General features: G+C 40.6%; 1 protein-coding gene across 4 annotated transcripts in view; it reads left to right on the top strand.

Moving 5' to 3' along the window:
• Positions 1-19219, top strand: part of ano1a (anoctamin 1, calcium activated chloride channel a) — an 85355-nt gene that overhangs the window by 60759 nt on the left and 5377 nt on the right. For 3 of the 4 annotated variants that reach the window (XM_031292705.2, XM_035999197.1, XM_031292703.2), the window contains 11 exons: positions 380-391; positions 3410-3481; positions 5062-5151; positions 6985-7183; positions 7737-7848; positions 8071-8128; positions 10672-10772; positions 12157-12299; positions 16225-16377; positions 17776-17828; positions 18558-18742. In XM_031292705.2, coding sequence (XP_031148565.1) covers positions 380-391; positions 3410-3481; positions 5062-5151; positions 6985-7183; positions 7737-7848; positions 8071-8128; positions 10672-10772; positions 12157-12299; positions 16225-16377; positions 17776-17828; positions 18558-18742 — 1178 coding nt within the window. The remainder of the gene's footprint in view (positions 1-379; positions 392-3409; positions 3482-5061; positions 5152-6984; positions 7184-7736; positions 7849-8070; positions 8129-10671; positions 10773-12156; positions 12300-16224; positions 16378-17775; positions 17829-18557; positions 18743-19219) is intronic. The other variant, XM_031292704.2, reaches the window with a different exon arrangement.

The raw sequence follows: 19219 nt of genomic DNA, 5'->3' as shown, positions 1-19219 counted from the left end.
TTAAATAGTTTAGCCAGCTATGTTTTTTTTTTTTGCTGCCTCCAGCTTCGTTTGAAACAAAATGTGTCTTCTGGCTGTGGCAACAACAACACACCTTCGACGTTCTGTGTGTGTGTGTGTGTGTCGCGTTAGGTCACGGCAGTTTACTGCGGCGGCGCTATGACGACCAGCCAAGCTCGCCTCACGCATGAGGCGGCACTAAATCTGCAATGAAAAAAAGGAGGACGGTGCACCGCGGTCGAGTCGAGCCGAGTAGAGCTGGTACTAGCAGTGGAAAAACGCCAATAGTGACATGGAAGTGCTTTAATCTTCAGAGACAATGATTGCTGACCGACATCTTTTCCCTTATGTGTTTTTGTGTGTGTCTTGTATTTCACAGGCGGAGCATAAGGTTAGGATCCAACTTTCCAGCTATAGTTTGCTTTAACTTACCTTTTTTTTCTTTTTGACTTGCTGTATAAGATCCATTCTGCGGCAACTCACACTAACCCTTTTCTCCCACAAGGTGTCTTAACAATCTGCCAGTCTTTTCACTTCACATGCTCTTCATCTCTTTGCTCCTGTGTTATGTTTTGTCTGCAGCTTCTCTCTTTCTCTCTGAGGGGATGAACATCCTGATGCTGGCCATCCCTGTTAGTGTGGCACCTCAACACAGCACTGTTGCTTTTTCTGTTTGTGTCTACTGATGGCAGCAGAGTTGACAGGACAATTTGTTGACTCATAGCTCTTGTCTTTGTCCACCTCTTTACTCCACTTTTTTTATTTACTTTTATTTCTTTAGATATTTCCCCATAAAACAGACATAAACTGTGCCCTCCATATACATAAGACAGGCAGCACACACAGTCCCAAAGTAAAGTAATATGCCTTTAAATAGAAGAAGTGGGCAAAACATGTCCTTTTTAAACATTGTGAAAGGAACAAAAATGGGCTGCCCTGGTGGGTCAATTAATTTTGAGCATGTTCTATTCCAGTGGCATAATATCATTTATATAATAGGTATAATTATTCCAGCCCTTGGTGACTGAAGTTTCTAATATTGTTGAGTTGGGCCAATGACAGAAGTGGCTATTAAAGGGGACCCTTCTCTCCACCCACAAGAAACTCATAAAGGTCCACACAGTCACGTTGGACCAATTGTACCACCTATTGTATTGGACCCATAGGAGCCCCACATAGTTTAAACAGTTCCAGTCCACGTTCTCTCAGCTAACTTTAGCACTTATTGGGCCCAAATGGACACGTTGGCTGGGAAGACAGTGGTATGTCCAACCCATATGTATATATCTCAAATAGACAGTGGCTCTGAAAGATATAACACAACAACATTTCACAGAACACAACATTTCACAAAACACAACAAAAATACAATGACATTTCACAGAAGACAACAGCAAAAGTAAGAAACACAATGTCATTTGGTGAGAGTCAAACCGGAAAATCTTCTGTGAAATGTTGTCGTGTTTTTGAGTTTTGTCTTTTGCTGTTCTTTGTGAAATGTCGTGTTCAGTGAAATGTCGTGTTTTGTAAAATGTTGTTGTGTTTTGTGAAATGTTGTTGTGTTTTGTCCTTCAGGGCCACCGTACAAATACCTGAGAATAGGTTTCTCCAAAATTCACACAACCTTGAACAGGGCCAAAAGAGATCAGATATGCAGGTTAGCTGGTTTTGATTGCCTCTTCATGTTGAATCAGTAGTGTACACTCTTTTGAATTGTAAAAAAAAGTTCAAGCTGAACTAAAAAGTATTTTTATACTACCAGAGGTGCAATTTGAAAGGTGTTGATTGTAGTGATGAAAGCACAGAGAATGATCCCCTGGCTCTGCAGTTACTCTCAGCTCTACTTCCAGCTCATTGTTTGGCTGAAACAAATATCACATGAAATAATACAAGTAATTGTGAATTTTTACTTTAAGTAGTCAAAGTCTTGAAGAAGTCCCAAGTCAAGATTGTTGTTTTCTCTTTGTCTATGCTGCTTTTTGAGTCTGTCTTCACTCTGTCTATCCATCTGTACATTAGCTTGACACGTGGACCTTCAGGCCAAAAGTGACCGTCTAACCCTCAGCTTTGTGTTCTAATAATACAGTTTCCTCTTTATTCGCAGCACTTCTTCATTCCTCTTGGCTAACTTCAGGCTGTATTACTATGACTGTGATATGGGTACACAAACACTCACTTCTGACTGCATATTACATGGATTTAGAGTGTTAATCATACATTCCTTACCATGAAAGGATTATTCGACAACAGTGCAAATTTGACACGCCACACCATGGACCTTTGTGTATCAGATGGAACACATGGGTTTAGGAACGTTAACACTAATTTACTGGACATTTTAAAATTTGGCATAATGGGCTTTCTTACCCAGAGATGGATATGTGTGTCCACTACAGGCAGAAGGTAGCTGTTACCAGTGGTGGAATCTAACTAAGTACATTTGCTCAAGTACTGTACTGTACTGCACAAATGTTTAGGTACTTGTACTTTACCTGAGTCTTTTCTTTTCACTTTCTACTTCGTCTCCGCTACATTTCAGAGAGATATGTATATTGTACTTTTTACTCCACTACATTCAGTTACTAGTTACTTTACACATTACTATTTTTGCACACAAAACACATGTTTATAAAATTTGATGTTTTATTATAAATGAAACTAGCCAACAATATAACGGCCTACAAGTCCAGCTGAAATGATTAGACCATTAAACACACAACTGTTTGGATCCTTTACACTTTCTAAAATGGGAGGATTTTTCTGCATCGAGTACTTTTACTTTTAATACTTTAAGTACATTTTCCTGATGATACTTACATACTTTTACTTAAGTAACATTTTCAATGCAGGACTTTTACCTGTAACAGAGTATTTTTTTACAGTGTGGTGTTAGTACTTTTACTAAGATCTTAGAAGAATACCTTTTCCACCACTGGATGGATATCAGTCTGTGTGTGTCCACTACAGGCAGAACGTAGCTGTTAGCTTAGCTGTTAGCTTAGTGGTTAGCCTTGATATCTCAAAGCTTGGGCCAACATATCAGCAACAAAACTGAAACTACACCATAGTTTGAGTAACATGAGTTAAAGTTGACTCTGGATATTGTCGTGCTATTTAAACATTAAACTAGTTTGCTTTCATTTTACATCCTCCGCTTAATCCTTTCATGGTGGGTCAATGCACTTCTCTTTTTATTTTCTTGCACAGAATGCTGTACTTAAATTTTTTTTTTTAAACACCATGTGGCAAAACTTCATGCAAAAAAGGCTGTTCATTTCATTTATGTCTCTATTCTGAAATTCCAATACTGATCTTTTCTACAGTTTATGGCCGTGTACACTTACTGCTTACTAACACATCCGCTATCACGAATCAGTAAGTGTAACATCCAAACTGCTTACTCTTCCAGGACCACAACCGAGCCGAGTACGATTTCCGGGTCATGCGAAAGACAATAAGAAAGGAGCATCCAACCCCGAAGGTAAAACCCATTTCCCGATATATTATTTGTGTTTAAAGCATAACTGCACAGTCAGATGAGTCGTCTTAAAAAGCAGTAAATGTCATATTTCAGTAGTCATCAGGGTCAGGGCATCAAGGCTCTGGGTTGCCCTGCCTGAGAGAATTAGGCTTCTTTATAACAGTCTTTCATGACAGTAGGGGTGCACGATTCAGAAAATGTCACGATTCGATTTTTTGGCTCAAGATTCGATTCAAAATCGATTTTCGATTCAAAAACAATTCTCGATTAAAAAAAGATTCACAGTATGTAAATGTAGTTAATTTTCCCATGTGATTGCAGTAGACATACAATTTAAATTTATTTATTTTTTTAAATAAAAAAAAATGAATACATTTTTGGAATTCTATGAATCGATTTTGAATCAGTAGAGCTTGAATCGCGCTACGAATGTGAATCGATGTTTTTACACACACTTACATGACAGGCTTTTATGTTTTATGTATCTGAGATTTTATGAAAACATGGTAGTATAAAGAATGTTTTATTCTTGATCCTGGAGCTAGTCTAAGTCTAGTCAAAAGCACTGATGCACGTTCTGTCCTCCCAACCCAGTCTCACGGCAGTTTGTGAAATGGTCACGTAATTTAATCTATTGATTTGTGTACATGGACACGTTTATCTCGTTTTTTTCGTGATGGCCAGCACGTTTTTTTTTTAAACTAATGTATTTTAATGGGAAGCATCTTTCGTGATCACAGCACGATTCGACAACAATGGGACGGTTGGGTATAGGAAAAAAAGAACGGGACCCGAGACAACAACGGGACGGTTGGGTTTAGTAAAGGAAGAACGGGATGGGTTTAGTAAAAGAAGAGAACGACGGATGGGTTTAGGAACCGTGACACGCAGGGACACGAACCACGGTCTACTAGGTGAAAGTCCTGTGTTGTTTGAACCATCCACCACCCCAACCAACCTCCCTACGTGGATTTTCGGGCTTTCATACTACTCGCTACTAAAGAATCGTGCTGTGCTCACGAAAGATGCTTCCCATTTAAATACATTAGTTTAAAAAACGTGCTGATATCACGAAAAAAACAACAACAGATAAACGTGTCTGTGTACACAAATCAATAGATTAAATTACGTGACCATTTCACAAACTGCCGTGAGACTGGGCTGGTCCTCCTGACAAGGTTCAGAGTCCAGCATGTTCTTTTTGATTATTCTCATAAGCCTTTATACTTTTGTCTTGTACCAAGGTCAGGTCTTTCTGACACACACACACACACACACACACACACACACACACACACACACACACACAGTCGCCTGAGATTTCTGACCTAATTCTCAGTAGGCTTGAATGTGACATGATAGCTCGGGGCAGAATTAGCTGTGCTCCGCTGCAGCCACTGTGTGTGTGTGTGTGTGTGTGTGTGTGTGTGTGTGTGTGTGCTCATCTGCGTGCCCACGGCATTAAGAGCTGCTGCTGACAGAAAGACATGACACACAGGTCCAAACAGATGCAGTTAATGTTTCAGACATGTTGTGTACTTTATGTCCTTTACACAACTGTGTGTTTGTGTGTGTTTTAGAGAGAGGAAAGTGAGAAGGCAAAGGTGAAGCTGACATGTACAGACAGACTGCCAGCTTACCTGACTACTGTGGTGACGATGGTCTTCATGGTGAGTCTTCCTGCAGCGCTACTTCCACTTTAACTTTTCTCTACTTTAAATGGGACATATCAAGAAAAAGTCACGTTTTCAGTGCTCGTGCACATATATGTGGGTATCTGGAGTGCCTACCAACCCACAAACTGTGAAATAAGACAAACCAGTCCGCTTTTGTGGGCTGCCAGAAAACCAACAACATTCAACAAGCCATTCAGATTTGGCCTCCCTTACTATGTCAAATACAGGCTCATTAGAATAAGCCGCCCCCCATCTGAGTATCTTCACCCACGGCTTGAGAACAACCTTTGCATAATTTTCTCCCAAGCCGATCAGAGTAGACTGGGCTTAAAGAGACAGATGCTAAAATTGAGTGTTTCAGACAGAGGGTGAATATCAATCAATCAATATATTTGTCATGTCAAATCATATAAATTACAATTTCACTGAAATGTAATCCTTTCAGCTCCTTCAATTTATGCACCGCTCGAGCAGTCGAGTCAAGGACTCAGGAATAAAAGCTTTTGTTAAGTATCTAAAATAGTTGAATAGTATCTTAATGTGTAACATAGGCTTCACACATGTCTTTTAAAGCCAGGCCGTTGCCTCGGACACCCAGGCCTAACGGCGCTACTGCCAGCCGCCCACTGCGTGTCCAACTTGAAATACATGACACACATGGACACAGACCATAGGAACAGCCAAAGAGAGAGAGAATCAGAGGGAACACTTCTAACCAAAACTGAATCTGAACCAAGTCAAAAATGTTACATAACAAATTGGTCCAAAAGTGGCCTAAACCCACATGTGTCAGGGCTCGTCAGGGTTTTGCATAGCAGGAAGCTATAGACAGAATCACTGTGACGTCGCGCAAACACAAAAATCACATTGCGAAGATGTGTGTATGAAATCAGCAGACTTGTTTATTTCTGTCGTCATATTCAGCCGTAACTGTAACATTTAAAGATATATAGTTAAACGCGGAGGTCTGACCTGTCTGACCTCTCTGCTGTACTTATTTTCTATGTAGCTTTGCTAACATTACGATCAGCAACGTCACCGTAGGCAGAAAAACAGGTTTCATTATTATTTTCATTGTATAACTAGAACAGCGGTTAACATGTGTGGCGTGTTTCAACAGGTGTCTATTTAACATCCTAAACTCTGGCTCTCTCTACTCAACTTCAGCTTTCAATGTGTGTCACCTGCAGTGACTCTTTACATATGTTATATATATATATATATATATATATATATATATATATATATAGTGTCTTTTACATTTATTGTTCTTTTCTGTTTCTTTTTTTGTAAAATAAAATAAAAAGAGGAAATATACAATAACATAATATAATGCAAAGATGGCATTAAAAAAAACAACCTGAGGGCTTATAAAAGGAACCCACCTATAAAAGGAACCTAACACTGAAATCAAAGACAGCTATACATGCTTGGCACACATTTGCAAATGAACATAAATATTTTTCAAATATTTAACGGAAAGAAAAAATATTTAAAGGAAATAAGAAAAAAATGAGTAAAAAAAGGTGTACCACAGATAGAAAACAAAAAATAATAATATTACACTAACATATCTACACTGCGTTTAGCATTTATACTGTATGATATCTAAATTTAATTTTTTCTTTTTTTTTTATCATAAATGAAGAGTTCATTTCCTTTCAATATGTTTATGTTTATCCACCAAGGAAAATTCCTTATGAGTTTTACTTGGCAATAAATCCTTTTCTGATTCGGATCTTCTTCTTCACCTTAATTGTTTTGTCAACGATTGTCAGATTGGGTGTTCTCCTCCTCCCCCTCCTCCCTCTCCTCCCCCCTTTTTAGATCCTGGTGACATTTGCCATAGTCTTCGGGGTCATCCTGTACCGGATTAGCATTAAAGCAGCCCTGCACATGAGCACCTACTCTGACCAGTCCAACATCAGAGCCACTGTCAAAGGCACGGCCGCCGTCATCAACCTCGTTGTCATCATCATCTTAGATGAAGTCTATGCCGCCATCGCCCGCTGGCTCACCGCACTGGGTGAGGCACATTTCACTGTTAATCCCCTTAAAGACATGGTTGATCCTCTATCCAAATATTGGTTTCTGACTACGGCAAAGATATTCTTATGACAAGCAAAAGTGTTTGTGGGAAAAGGGAAAATATTAAAAGACAAAGCTTATATCTTTTGGGGGGTGGCAGTAGCTAGGGTTGGGAACCGGAGGGTCGCCGGTTCAAGTCCCCGTACGGACCAAAGTACGGAGTGTGGATTGGTAGCTGGAGAGATGGCAGTTCACCTCCTGGGCACTGCCAAAGTGCTCTTGAGCAAGGCACTGTATCCCCTCCCCCCCGTTTCTTTTAAAGGAAGAAATAATAAGCATGCTTTGACACCTCCAGCAGAATGCCACGTACTTGCCTTTATAAATCCACTGCAGTGAAATTGTAATAGAAACTGTAGAAGTTTGAAAGTTGCAACAGCCTTTTAAAATAGTGGTGCCACTGGGTGTGTGTGTGTGTGTGTGTGTATGTGTGTGTGTGTGTGTGTGTGTGTGTGTGTGTGTGTGTGTGTGTGTGTGACACGTCTTTTTTTCAGAGGTTCCAAAAACGGACAAGAGCTTCGAAGACCGCCTCATCTTCAAAACCTTTATCTTGAAGTTTGCCAATGCATTCACGCCCATCGTCTACTTGGCCTTTTTCAGGGGCAGGTAAAACAAAAACTTCTCACTGCTGGCTTTTTGTACATTTTGATTAAAGCCTTTAAAAAAAATCCTTTGCATCTGTTGCGGCTCTCACCTGCCATTTGATAGACACTTTTATCGAAAACACTGTACTATGAGTATGTTTGGACTGTGTACGTGATCATGCTGTAAACTACTTGCTTTCCTCATCTCACGTACAACACGGGGTGGTTGTGTTTGGTTTCGCAGGCTTGTTGGGCGGCCTGGAAACTACTTGTATGTTGTTGGATCGTACCGAATGGAAGAGGTAATTCACACTAATCACTGTGCCACTTAAAGGTTACGGCTGTTGTTATCTCATATTTTTATATGTCAATAAATCCCAGGAAAAGACTAACTGCGTTAGTCCGTGTCTCAAAAGTTTCCCACTCACCGTCCTACCATGTCTGTGGCCTCACGCCAACTGGTTTCTACTGAAGACTACTGAGAAAATAAATACACCACCATATAATACTGCAGTTTTTAACCAAATGAAACTCAAAGAGGAGAAAATAGTGCATTTTTTGGGACTATTTTCAGCAGCGGATTAACCCACATTTGGTGCTCTAGTGCAGTGGCTCCCAGTCTGTTTTAACACGAAGGACCCCTAAACTGAAACAGATTTTTAAAGACTGAAAGATTTGGCCTCAGATCCCGTCTGATAGGATTTTTTTTTTTAAATGTATGAAACCCATGACCAAAATAGTCATACATTCTGTTATCATGTTACTTACTGTATGGATGGAATTATGGTGATACATTTTAGTGAAAAACGGATTTCCCTTTTTTCTTGGGGAGCCCCTAGAACCTCCTAAAAGACCCCTGGGCGTCCCGGGACCCCATTTCGGGAACGACTACTGTACTGAGTATTTGTTGCAGCAGGATGGTGTGTGTGTGGGATTAAGTCAAAATAAAGTACAGTGTGTGTGTGTCCATGGTGATGGAGGAACATGTCAGCCAGAGCAACAGTGTGGCTCACTGATGTGTTTTAATAGTTTCTGGACAACAATGGAGCTCTATAACACAGAGGACGAAGACATAGCAGGCTTTGATACACACACACACACAACACTTGGCAGTAGATACAGTATATTCACTGTTGGTTTGGGTCTGCACAGGAGATTTGTTGGCAATAAAGAAAACTAAGTATCACCAGACCTATCCTTTAAAGCTGAACATGTTTCTCTCTCCCACACAGATCATTCAGTGCAATGTGACATCATGACTTCGCGTAAACATACACTTTCACTTTACATGGCGTGTTATCTGTACGCATTTTGAGCTATCCGCGTGTATATCTATGCCGTATACAGCAGACGGGTTGCAGATTGACCTCAATAAGTGGCGTATATATGATTCCATTTCGTATGCCATTTTGGTGCGTTCTAAAGACGCATAATCACTTTTCGGACGGTTGGGTTTAGGAAAACAATAACGGGGTTGGGTTAAGGAAAAGAAGAACTGGACGGTTGGGTTTAGGAAAAGAAGAAAGCGACGGTTGGGTTTAGGAAAAGAAGAACTGGATGGTTGGGTTTAGGAAAACAATAACGGGGTTGGGTTAAGGAAAAGAAGAACGGGGTTGGGTTTAGGAAAAGAAGAAAGTTAGGAAAAGAAGAACTGGACGGTTGGATTTAGGAAAACAATAACGGGGTTGGGTTAAGGAAAAGAAGAACGGGGTTGGGTTTAGGAAAAGAAGAAAGTGACGGTTGGGTTTAGGAAAAGAAGAACTGGACGGTTGGGTTTAGGAAAACAATAACGGGTTTGGGTTAAGGAAAAGAAGAATGGGGTTGGGTTTAGGAAAAGAAGAACTGGACGGTTGGGTTTAGGAAACGTGACACACGGGACACGATCCCGGGTCTCCTGGGTGAAAGTCCTGTGTTGTTTGACCCATCCACCACCCCAACCAACCTCCCTGTGCAGATTTTCAGGCTTTCATACTAATCACTACGGCACAAATTGACACGCAATCGCAAGGTAATGTAAGTCAATGGAGGCCAAACGGCGTTGATAAACACGCTAAAAGGCGATTATGCGTCTTGATAACACGCCAAAATGGGATACGAATTGGCGTGTCATACATACACCACTTATTGAGATTAGTCTGTTCAGTGGTTGAACTGATCAGATGTATTTGACTGTATGAATGTATGCACTTTTTGGAGATCAGATCCAACCATTCACACGGAGTAACTCCTTGTACATAGACGTCGACTTTTTAATTTTGTTTTGCATTTTCATAAATTTTAATTTGTAAGAGCACATACAGCGAGGGGCTTTTTTTTATTTTCAAACATGGATATTAAAGAAGGATCTTTTAATTTGGTAGTACACATGCTGGAGTGATGCATTTTACGTCACCGCTGAGACAGGAAACAACAGCGTTCAGCTTTGGAGATGAAGAGGACATACAAGATTATTACCTCTACAAAGAGTCCATGTTTTTTTTTTTTAATCATCCGTGTTCTCCTTGATTTGAAGGGATAAACGCTACAAGCAGCTGTGTGGAGGAGGGGTGGGGGTGGTGTATCATGTGGATGCTCCGACGTTGTTGTCATTATTTAGAATTCCTCATGGGGGAGACAGAAACTACGCACTATAGCTTTAAATAAAGTGTGGTCTTTTTCTGACCGCACTTTCCCCTTCCCACCGTCGACTATTTAAACTCCTCCATCCATCCATCCCTCCCTGCCTCCCTCCCTACTTCCCCCACTACCTACTTCCCTCCATGCTCTTCTGCCTCATTTCGGTCTTTACTCTCTTACGCTTGTTCACTCTCTCTCTCTCTCTCTCTCTCTCTCTCCCTCTCTCCAGTGTGCCCATGCAGGCTGCCTGATGGAGCTGTGCATCCAGCTGTGCATCACTATGCTGGGCAAGCAGCTCATCCAGAACAACCTGTTTGAGATTGGCATACCGTGAGTGCAGAACATACACTTCCCATAACGCTAACACACAGAACATAAGCTGAACCGCAGCATGGATCATAATATGTGGGTTCAGCAAGCCAGAGAACAAATTACACACACCCACTAAGTTGCACTTGTACCCGAGATGAATCATTTAAATGCCTGTCTGGTTTTCAGACACACTTACCTGGGAACTAGACAACACAACACCTTACCGAACTCTGTCAGCCTGCAATTTGATCTGTCTTCCTTACTGCTTACAGTACTCCATAATGGAAATTTGTAAGTTTGTTGTACTCTATGTACCGTTCAGCACATGGTTGACCATAAGCACAGTTCTAAATTGTGTCACAGATATAGTTCACAGTCCAAGCAGGGTGCAAAATGAATGTTTTTGTCCACCAGCCAAATGGCCAGTAAATGTTCAACTTTCACCAGCCATTCAACAGAATACCATTGTTTTGAAAACATATCCAAATGAATTTATCACCAATGCACCACCAATAATTTAGATGGCATGTATGACTGAGTTGAGGACGGATCGAAGCATTTGAAGGATGTCAAACGTAGCACCCCGAATTGACTTTAAAGCAAATGTATAAATTAATTGTACTGTATTGAGATATACAGAGAGGTGTTTCTATTATTTATTCCACCCTATTCATATCAATTAGGGTAGGCTAAATAACAGAAACACATCTCTGTATAATGCAATGCAGTTCAACATAGAGCTGGACGATATGGAGAAAATCAAACATCCAGGTGCGATTCTAGGATCAAACCTTTAGGGGGGCTCAGCCCCTAATGAGAATGTGACACGGATATAGTGTCTTGCAAAAGTGTTGCATTTTTAGTCAGCGACCGAGTTGCCTCTAAAGTATCGAGTATCGAAAAATGCTTTATCATTCAATACCCAATTTCAATACCTAAGGAGTAAATTTCATTCAGCGTCAGCGAGCCAATAAGCATGCAGCATGCTTCTACCAAGATGTAATAATGTTTAATTGGCTGTCTAATGTTAAACGTCATACAGACACAAAGGAAAACTCTACGTTACACACAGACACGGGGCTCATGTAATAAGAGCTGAAAAAGAAATGGAAAGATTAGTGTCGTAATGTTATAATTTCTTTTTGTTTTATAAAATTGGTATAGAAAAAAGTATTGTTCAGGAGCCGGTATTGACGTCACGGTATTGGTATCGTTACCTGTATCGAACATTTTTGAACGATACATAGCTCTAGTTGTATCAGACTGCATTAGTGTCAGCTGGACCGAGGTCTTTCAGAGGGATCTTTACCACTAATGTTCATTTATGTTAAACGTCCAATAAAGATAAGGCTTCAGTAAGTCTTAATGTGTAATTTCCGTAATCGGCTGTTGGTATGTTCAGGAAGCTGAAGAAGCTGCTCCGGAGGAGGAAGTCTGACTTGGACTCAAAGCAAGAGGAGGAGCTGAACAGGTCTCTGTATCGCCACGAGAAAGACCACATCCTGGGTCCCTTCGTCGGCCTCAGCCCTGAGTACATGGAGATGAGTGAGTCTACGCTAGATGTACACTGCTGCTCTCTTTGGCTTGTCTTTGGTCTGTACAGGTCATTGAACGTCATTTAGACATTTGGCTTTAGTTATTTTATTGCCTGCCTGAACATGTATAACAACTACGACTGTCCTCAGCAGCAGTTTGGAGTTAATTTTTTCCCTCCAAAAGATATTTTTTGGATTTTTCTCTTTAACCTGTTAAAATCCACCTCTTTTGCTTGATTTTCGTCTATTTCTCGTTCAGGCCAAAATGCATGTATGAGGCTTCATTTGAAACCTAAATTCTTCTAGCACAGATCAAACAAGAATTGAACCCCCCTCCAAACCCTGTAATACAACATTCTCGGCCCAAATAATGAATTTCACAACAAATATATATATTCATGGGCGCCTGGGTAGCTCACCTGGTGGAGCGCGCGCTCATGTAGAGAGGCTTGGTCCTCGGCACGGCGGCCGCGGGTTCGGCTCCGACCTGCGGCCCTTTGCTGTATGTCGTGCCCCCTCTCTTTCCCCTTTCAAGTCTAAGCTGTCCTGTCAGAAATGAAAGAACGGCCTAAAATGCCCAAAAATAACCTTAAAAAATAAAAAAAATATATATATATATATATATACACACACACACACACACACACACACACACACACACACTGCAAACATATAAAAAAAGTAAAATTAAATAAATAAAAATAAGTTCATAATAATTACAAATAAATACATATAAGTAAATCAGCCAACTGTCCACTCGGTATTAAAACATCTTTTACTTTTCTTTAAATCATCCTCACCTTTTTGTTGGTTGCTTGTTTCAGCCGGCCTCTTCACCCCAGTAATCTGCTGCCACATTTTTGAGCTTGAATCCAAGGAAATGGCAGACATGGTTGAGATGTGAAAGAACAGCAGTGGCAAAAACAACTAATAACAAAGCTAATGGCAAAATTCACTGGCTTCTGGTACGTGGTCGGGTGTTAATTTCAGGCCCTGCTCCTCAGTATTTTCCAGCTTGCCTGATGTTTGCTGGAACAGCAAATGTCCTGATCTCTTCTGTCAGAGTGGTGTCTTCTACCCCTGATTCAAAGTAGATCCCTGAGAAACACTCTGTGTTAATATCAACACCCTAACCTCTGCAGAGCCCATCATGTTAGTGCAAAACTAACATGCTTAATGGCTCCGAGCACTTTAAGAAAATCACTTAAATGCTCTGCTTCTATGTGCCAACAAACCCTCTCCTGTTTCTTTGCTCCTGCTTCATGTCAGATCTTACAGATTGCAAATGTCAGCCCCTTTTCAGCACAATGTGTTAGCTTCAGTGAGCAAACTAGCAAACACATTCCTCTGAGCTGACACACAAACTAATGGCCATGTTGAGGTGCACTGTGTTGAAAAAGAAATCTAATTTCACAGCACACAGACTGTCAATCAGTGATGTGGAAACCTTGATTAGATTATGTGCCACAGAGATTTCTGTGCATGTCTGTATACTGTATGTGTGTCTAATGAAGATAAGTACAGTAGATTTAAATGTCTGGCTTTTAATTTGGCAGGTCAGAGTTGCTCTTGCGGTCGAGTAATTGCTCTTTTGGGATCTTTATTATTAAGCAGTTCCATACATCTCACGAGGAAAGGAGATGTAATCAATAAAGTGCACATTGAACATTGCGCACAATGTAGAGTGTGTAAGGTAGTCCAACAATGACAAAGCCCCGCCCCCACCCTCTTCTTTAGACAGAGCTGCAAGACACAACAAATCGCTTCTCACAAGGCTCAGCATTGATTGTAGTAATTGCCACATAGGTCAGTCAGGTGTAACAAACTCTGGTTCCTGTGTGTAGTGATGGCCAAATTAAGCCTCGTGAAGCTTTGTGATTCATTTTCTTTATTTTCCGAGCCCACTGGATGGTGCTTTTGTTTTAAAGAAAAATGCTCAAGGAATGGCAATTCAGTAGAGATGCCCAAGTGAAGCTTTGTGAAGCATTTTCTTTATTTGCTGAGCCCAGTAGATGGCGCTCTCTGTTCAACAAAGGGTTGAAAGCACTGATTTTTCTTTGAACCAAGAGCGCCAAATAGTTGCGTCAACAAATACAAGTAATGGTTCATGAAGCTTCATTTGGACATCACTACAATTCAGTGTGCTTTGAACCTCTTGTTAAACAGAGAGCTCCATCTAGTGGGCTCAGGAAATAAAGAAAACGCTTCACGAAGCTTCGTGAGGCGTCATTTGACCGTCACTACCTGTTCAATACACAGTATATTAGCATAATAATCATTTAACCTTCTAAACTGATGAGTATTGACTCACTTTTGCATTATTTCAGCCAGTAATAGAAAGTAACAAAATGAGCACGTGTGTACAGTATATGAATGTCATGGATAATAGACCTTAAAGGTGCTGTAGGTAGGATTGTGAAGATCCAGGTCTTAGCAAAAAAAATTGAACATTGACAACTTCTCAGTCCCTCCCCCCTTTCTGCTAAAGGCCAAAACGGTCTCCTAAGCCCCTCCCCCCACAAGGGACAATGAAAGCCTGTGCATGAGCAGTGATTGACATGCAGTTAGACACCCCCACTGGCCCTGATTGGTGCATCTGAACAGGGAGTGGTGGATTTTTGCAAATCGCACTACAGGCTGTAGGTGGTGCCAGAGGAGTCAGATTTTTTTTTTTTTTTAAATTACCTGCTTCATGTACTTCTACTCAAACATAGGGTCAGTTTCAGCAAATATGACAGAACGTTTTATAAGTTTTACTTACTGCATCTTTAAAGCTGCACTCATCAATATCTTTATATTAACAATGGATCAAATGTGAAAGGAGTCGATCATAGTAACAAACCCAACGTGCAAACTGTGAAAACCAAACCCAGGTTAGCTGCATAACATAATGAAGCCCAACAATGTAAGCAGCTGAAGGAGCCATACTTTAAACAACAACGATCAAATGCTGTAGGACCTCGCAACACAAATGTCCCTGAAAGTAATTAAAAGATTAAAGATTACCAAAAAAATCGGTTTCATTTCATAAGAAATCTCCATCAATGCCAGAGGGCATCATGTACCGGCATAACAAATTCAAGATCACTCTCTCTCTCTGCAGTACCTAATTCATTTCTTGATTGCCTGAACAACCTCATTAGCCCATGAAACCATATCATTATGATAAGCATAGAAATATCTTGCTGCTGGGGATTTCTCATCATAATCCTAGACACAACTCCAAATGAATGCTAATGTTGCTCTGTGTTAGCTGGATGCATAAATAGGCAACTGTTTGTTAACAGCTTTAATCAGTGAATATAGTCAGATGTTGTATTCTAAGTTTGTTCTGCTGCTCCCGAGTTACAAAATAATAATGAACGCAGCTTTCATTTAACTGAGATTTCAGCCTCTGCTGCAGCAGAGCTCCAATCTGCAAATCTCATCAGTCGAGCTCTAAAGGTCGCTACTCCATCCATCTGTTCCAACAGAACAGCTTTAAAGATACTCAGCTGAACATGTACACATGAAGAAAAACACTTAAAAACACACCTTCATTCCCACTGCCATAAAGGCATGACCCACACACCCAACTATGCAACTTTGCACACACATACTATAATTTTTACCCTGTGTAAATTATTTGTATAAGCTATTGCTATTTACTGTCCGAGTTTGTTTTTGTAGTGTATGTTGGAGCCATATCTAAGACGATTTTCTGTCATGACAGACAATAAAGTTTTTTTAATCTGAATCGAGCAGTTTAGCAGGTTATTTGTATATGTATGCAGTGGCAATGGAGCTTTCATGCAGCTTTTTGGCCCCACACATTTCACCCAAACTTGGTGGATCACAGTGAGCCCACAGTCAGTTTCTCTTCTCTCTTTCTCTTGAGGCAAAATACAATGTGTCCAGAAACTTCTGCTAATTTCTTCTGTCGTCTGTGTCTTCAGTCATCCAGTTTGGGATGGTGACTCTATTCGTGGCCTCCTTCCCTCTGGCTCCGCTCTTCGCTCTGCTGAACAACATCATCGAGATTCGCCTGGATGCCAAGAAGTTTGTTATGGAGCTGCGCAGGCCGATTGCAGCCAAAGCCAAAGACATCGGTAGGTGTCCACCACCCCAACTGAAATAATATTTTGGCTACATCGCCTTCATTAGGGTGAAAAATCCAAAAGAAAAGCCTGTGCACGAAGGAGAAGAGATATGCGATCGGTTTTGATACCTCACTCTGTGTGGGCTCTCTGTATTTGAAATGTAACTACCTCAGACAAGTTTCAACGTACAGACGAGCATGTGAATATTGTTTTAAAAACATTAATCTGTCCTTTAACTGAAGGTGCTGACATAAGGACTCTGACGTCAGACCATCTTTAAATGTACCAAACATCCAGTATATTTTACATAATTATTAATACATACATACATACTACTAATAAGCTTTATTTGTATAACACTTTTCAAAACAAATTTACAAAGGACTTCACAAAAAACAATCATTAATGAAAAATGATTGGTACAATACAAAGAAGTCAAACGTGACAGGGAATGTAAAGACCAATTAACAAGAAATGCAAGTTTATAAAAATAATAGTTTTTAGTAGAGATTTAAAGGAAGTCACTGAAGTAGAAAGGCATATTTCTACAGGAAGGCTGTTTACACAGTTTGGGGGCCCTGGCAGGAAATGCACAATCTCCTGTAGTTTTAGATTGGGGGACTGCTAGCACTGTTTTGTTGCAAGATCTGAGGTAGGCAAGGCAAGGCAGCTTTATTTAGCACATTTCAGCAACAAGGCAATTCAAAGTGCTTCACATAAAACATGAAAGAGCGGATAAACACAATGAAAAACATTCTAAAATAGAATAAGACATCTATGAAATCCAAGAATAAAATAGGCAGCATTGGGCTTTGGGTTAGCTCAGTTTGTAGAGTGCTCGCCCATATATAGAGGTTCATTCTTTGACGCAGAGGCTCAGGGTTCTGAATCCAACCTGCAGCAATTTCCTGCATGTCTTCCCGCTCTCTCTCCCCTTTCATGTCTAAGCTGTCTTAATGATTAAAGGTGGACATGCCCAAAAGAAAAAAATAATAATTATAATGGCAGCATCAAACAGAAAAGTCTTCAGCCTTGATTTAAAAGAGTTGCAGCAAACCTGGAAGTTTGTTCCAGATGTGTGGTGCATAAAAACTGAACGCTGCTTCTCCCTGTTTAGTTTGGGTTCTGACTCAGATGACCTGAGATGAGAGCTCTGGATGGTTTACACATGTATACTAACATGGAGTGTGCACGTACGAAATCAGTCTCAGAACCAAATAGAAATGGATTAAAACCACAACTAACTGTAGCGTTCCTACAACTCGACACACAGTTCAGTCTTTCCACCTCTGTGCTTGTGCCATCTAGTGGTGGCTGGCAGTCACTGACCCTACTGTATACAACATTGGCATGTGGACATGGAGCTGCTGTTTGCACCTTAATCACAGTCCCTTTGTCCTTCTGCAGGTATCTGGTACAACCTGTTGAGAGGCCTCAGCAAGGTAGCAGTCATCGTTAACGTAAGTCTTGTATCTTTACAGTCACTAACGTGTCTGAAAAATGAAAATGGATGAACGTGTCAGTGTCAGATTTATGCAGTCTATAGTGTCACCTTATGGAGTGCTTTGGTTCTGTAAATCTAGAAATCAGGAAGGAGTCTTACACAGACCTTACACCAAACTTTTCAAGCGGCTTCTTTTCACAGACTTTCCAATATCGGAATGAAATCATGAGTCTTGCTAGATTTGGGGTGTGCTCCCGTCATCTCAATCGTTTGGTGCCGGTGGTCATAAAACTCAGTCTGAGTCAGTCTTAAGTCTGACGTTCCGACAAAATCAATTGTGTTTGATAATATCATAAGTTTTAAGTCTTGGTAGTGGAGTCTGAATATGAAAAGGACTTACTATTTTATCTCATCACTGACCCCCTCTCATGTGCGATTCTTATTTATTGATGTATGCATTTATTTAAATGTTTTGCCCTATGTGATGTCTTGTTTTGTTTTTATTGTAAAATCTGTCTTTCACTGAACAGAAGAGCTCTCCAAATTTTGAAAAGACTAAAGTCTGACACGTCTCACGTCTAAAGACAATCTGTCATAATAGTAAGATATTAGCCTTTAATTGTCTTTGTACATGTCAACGGTACAAGTCTTGTCAGAGTCTTCTAGTGTATGCTAGGAATTCGTTTACCCTGGTCTTTTGATTTCATGAAGACACTGAGCAGATACGCAGTTCTCTGTCCCGCAGGCCTTTGTCATCTCCTTCACCTCCGACTTCATCCCACGGCTGGTCTACCAGTACATGTTCAGCGTTGACGGCACCATGCACGGCTTCGTTGATCACACTCTGTCTTACTTCAACGTCAGTGACTTCCAGCCGGGCACAGACCCTCTGCAGCCAATGCACCTGGGCTACAGGGTAGACATATGCAGGTAAGGATTCACTTTACAGCCGGGCTGCACTTAGTTCTGCTGGTGTGTTGGGACAATCATTGATATATTTTTAAATCGTAGCTGTCAATCGATTAAAATATTGAATCGTGATCAATCGCAAATTATTCGCGCACTTTTTATCTGTTCAAGATGTACTTTAGATATTTTTCTTGTTTTTAGTGGTATTTGAGACTCAACTACTCCGCCGGTAACTCAGTTCACATTGACAGTACATGCAAATAACTTTAGTCTTTTGGAGAGAACCATCTGGGAGGGCGTTGAAACTCAACTTGCTCAAGGAGCTTTGTTTCTGCTAGCCAGCCACATTACTGCTGCATCGCTTCCTGATTTACCAAACTACGGAGCGGCCTGAGGTACAAATCACAGAATGCGCGTGCATTAATAATGTGTCAAAAAAATGTGTGGCGTTAAAAGGAATTTGCTTTAACTCCTAATCATCGCGTTCATTTTGACAGC

Source organism: Sander lucioperca, chromosome 3, assembly GCF_008315115.2.
Source record: "Sander lucioperca isolate FBNREF2018 chromosome 3, SLUC_FBN_1.2, whole genome shotgun sequence".
Taxonomy (NCBI): domain Eukaryota; kingdom Metazoa; phylum Chordata; class Actinopteri; order Perciformes; family Percidae; genus Sander; species Sander lucioperca.
Note: the sequence above shows the minus strand (reverse complement) of the source record. Positions and strands in the feature narration are given on the sequence as shown.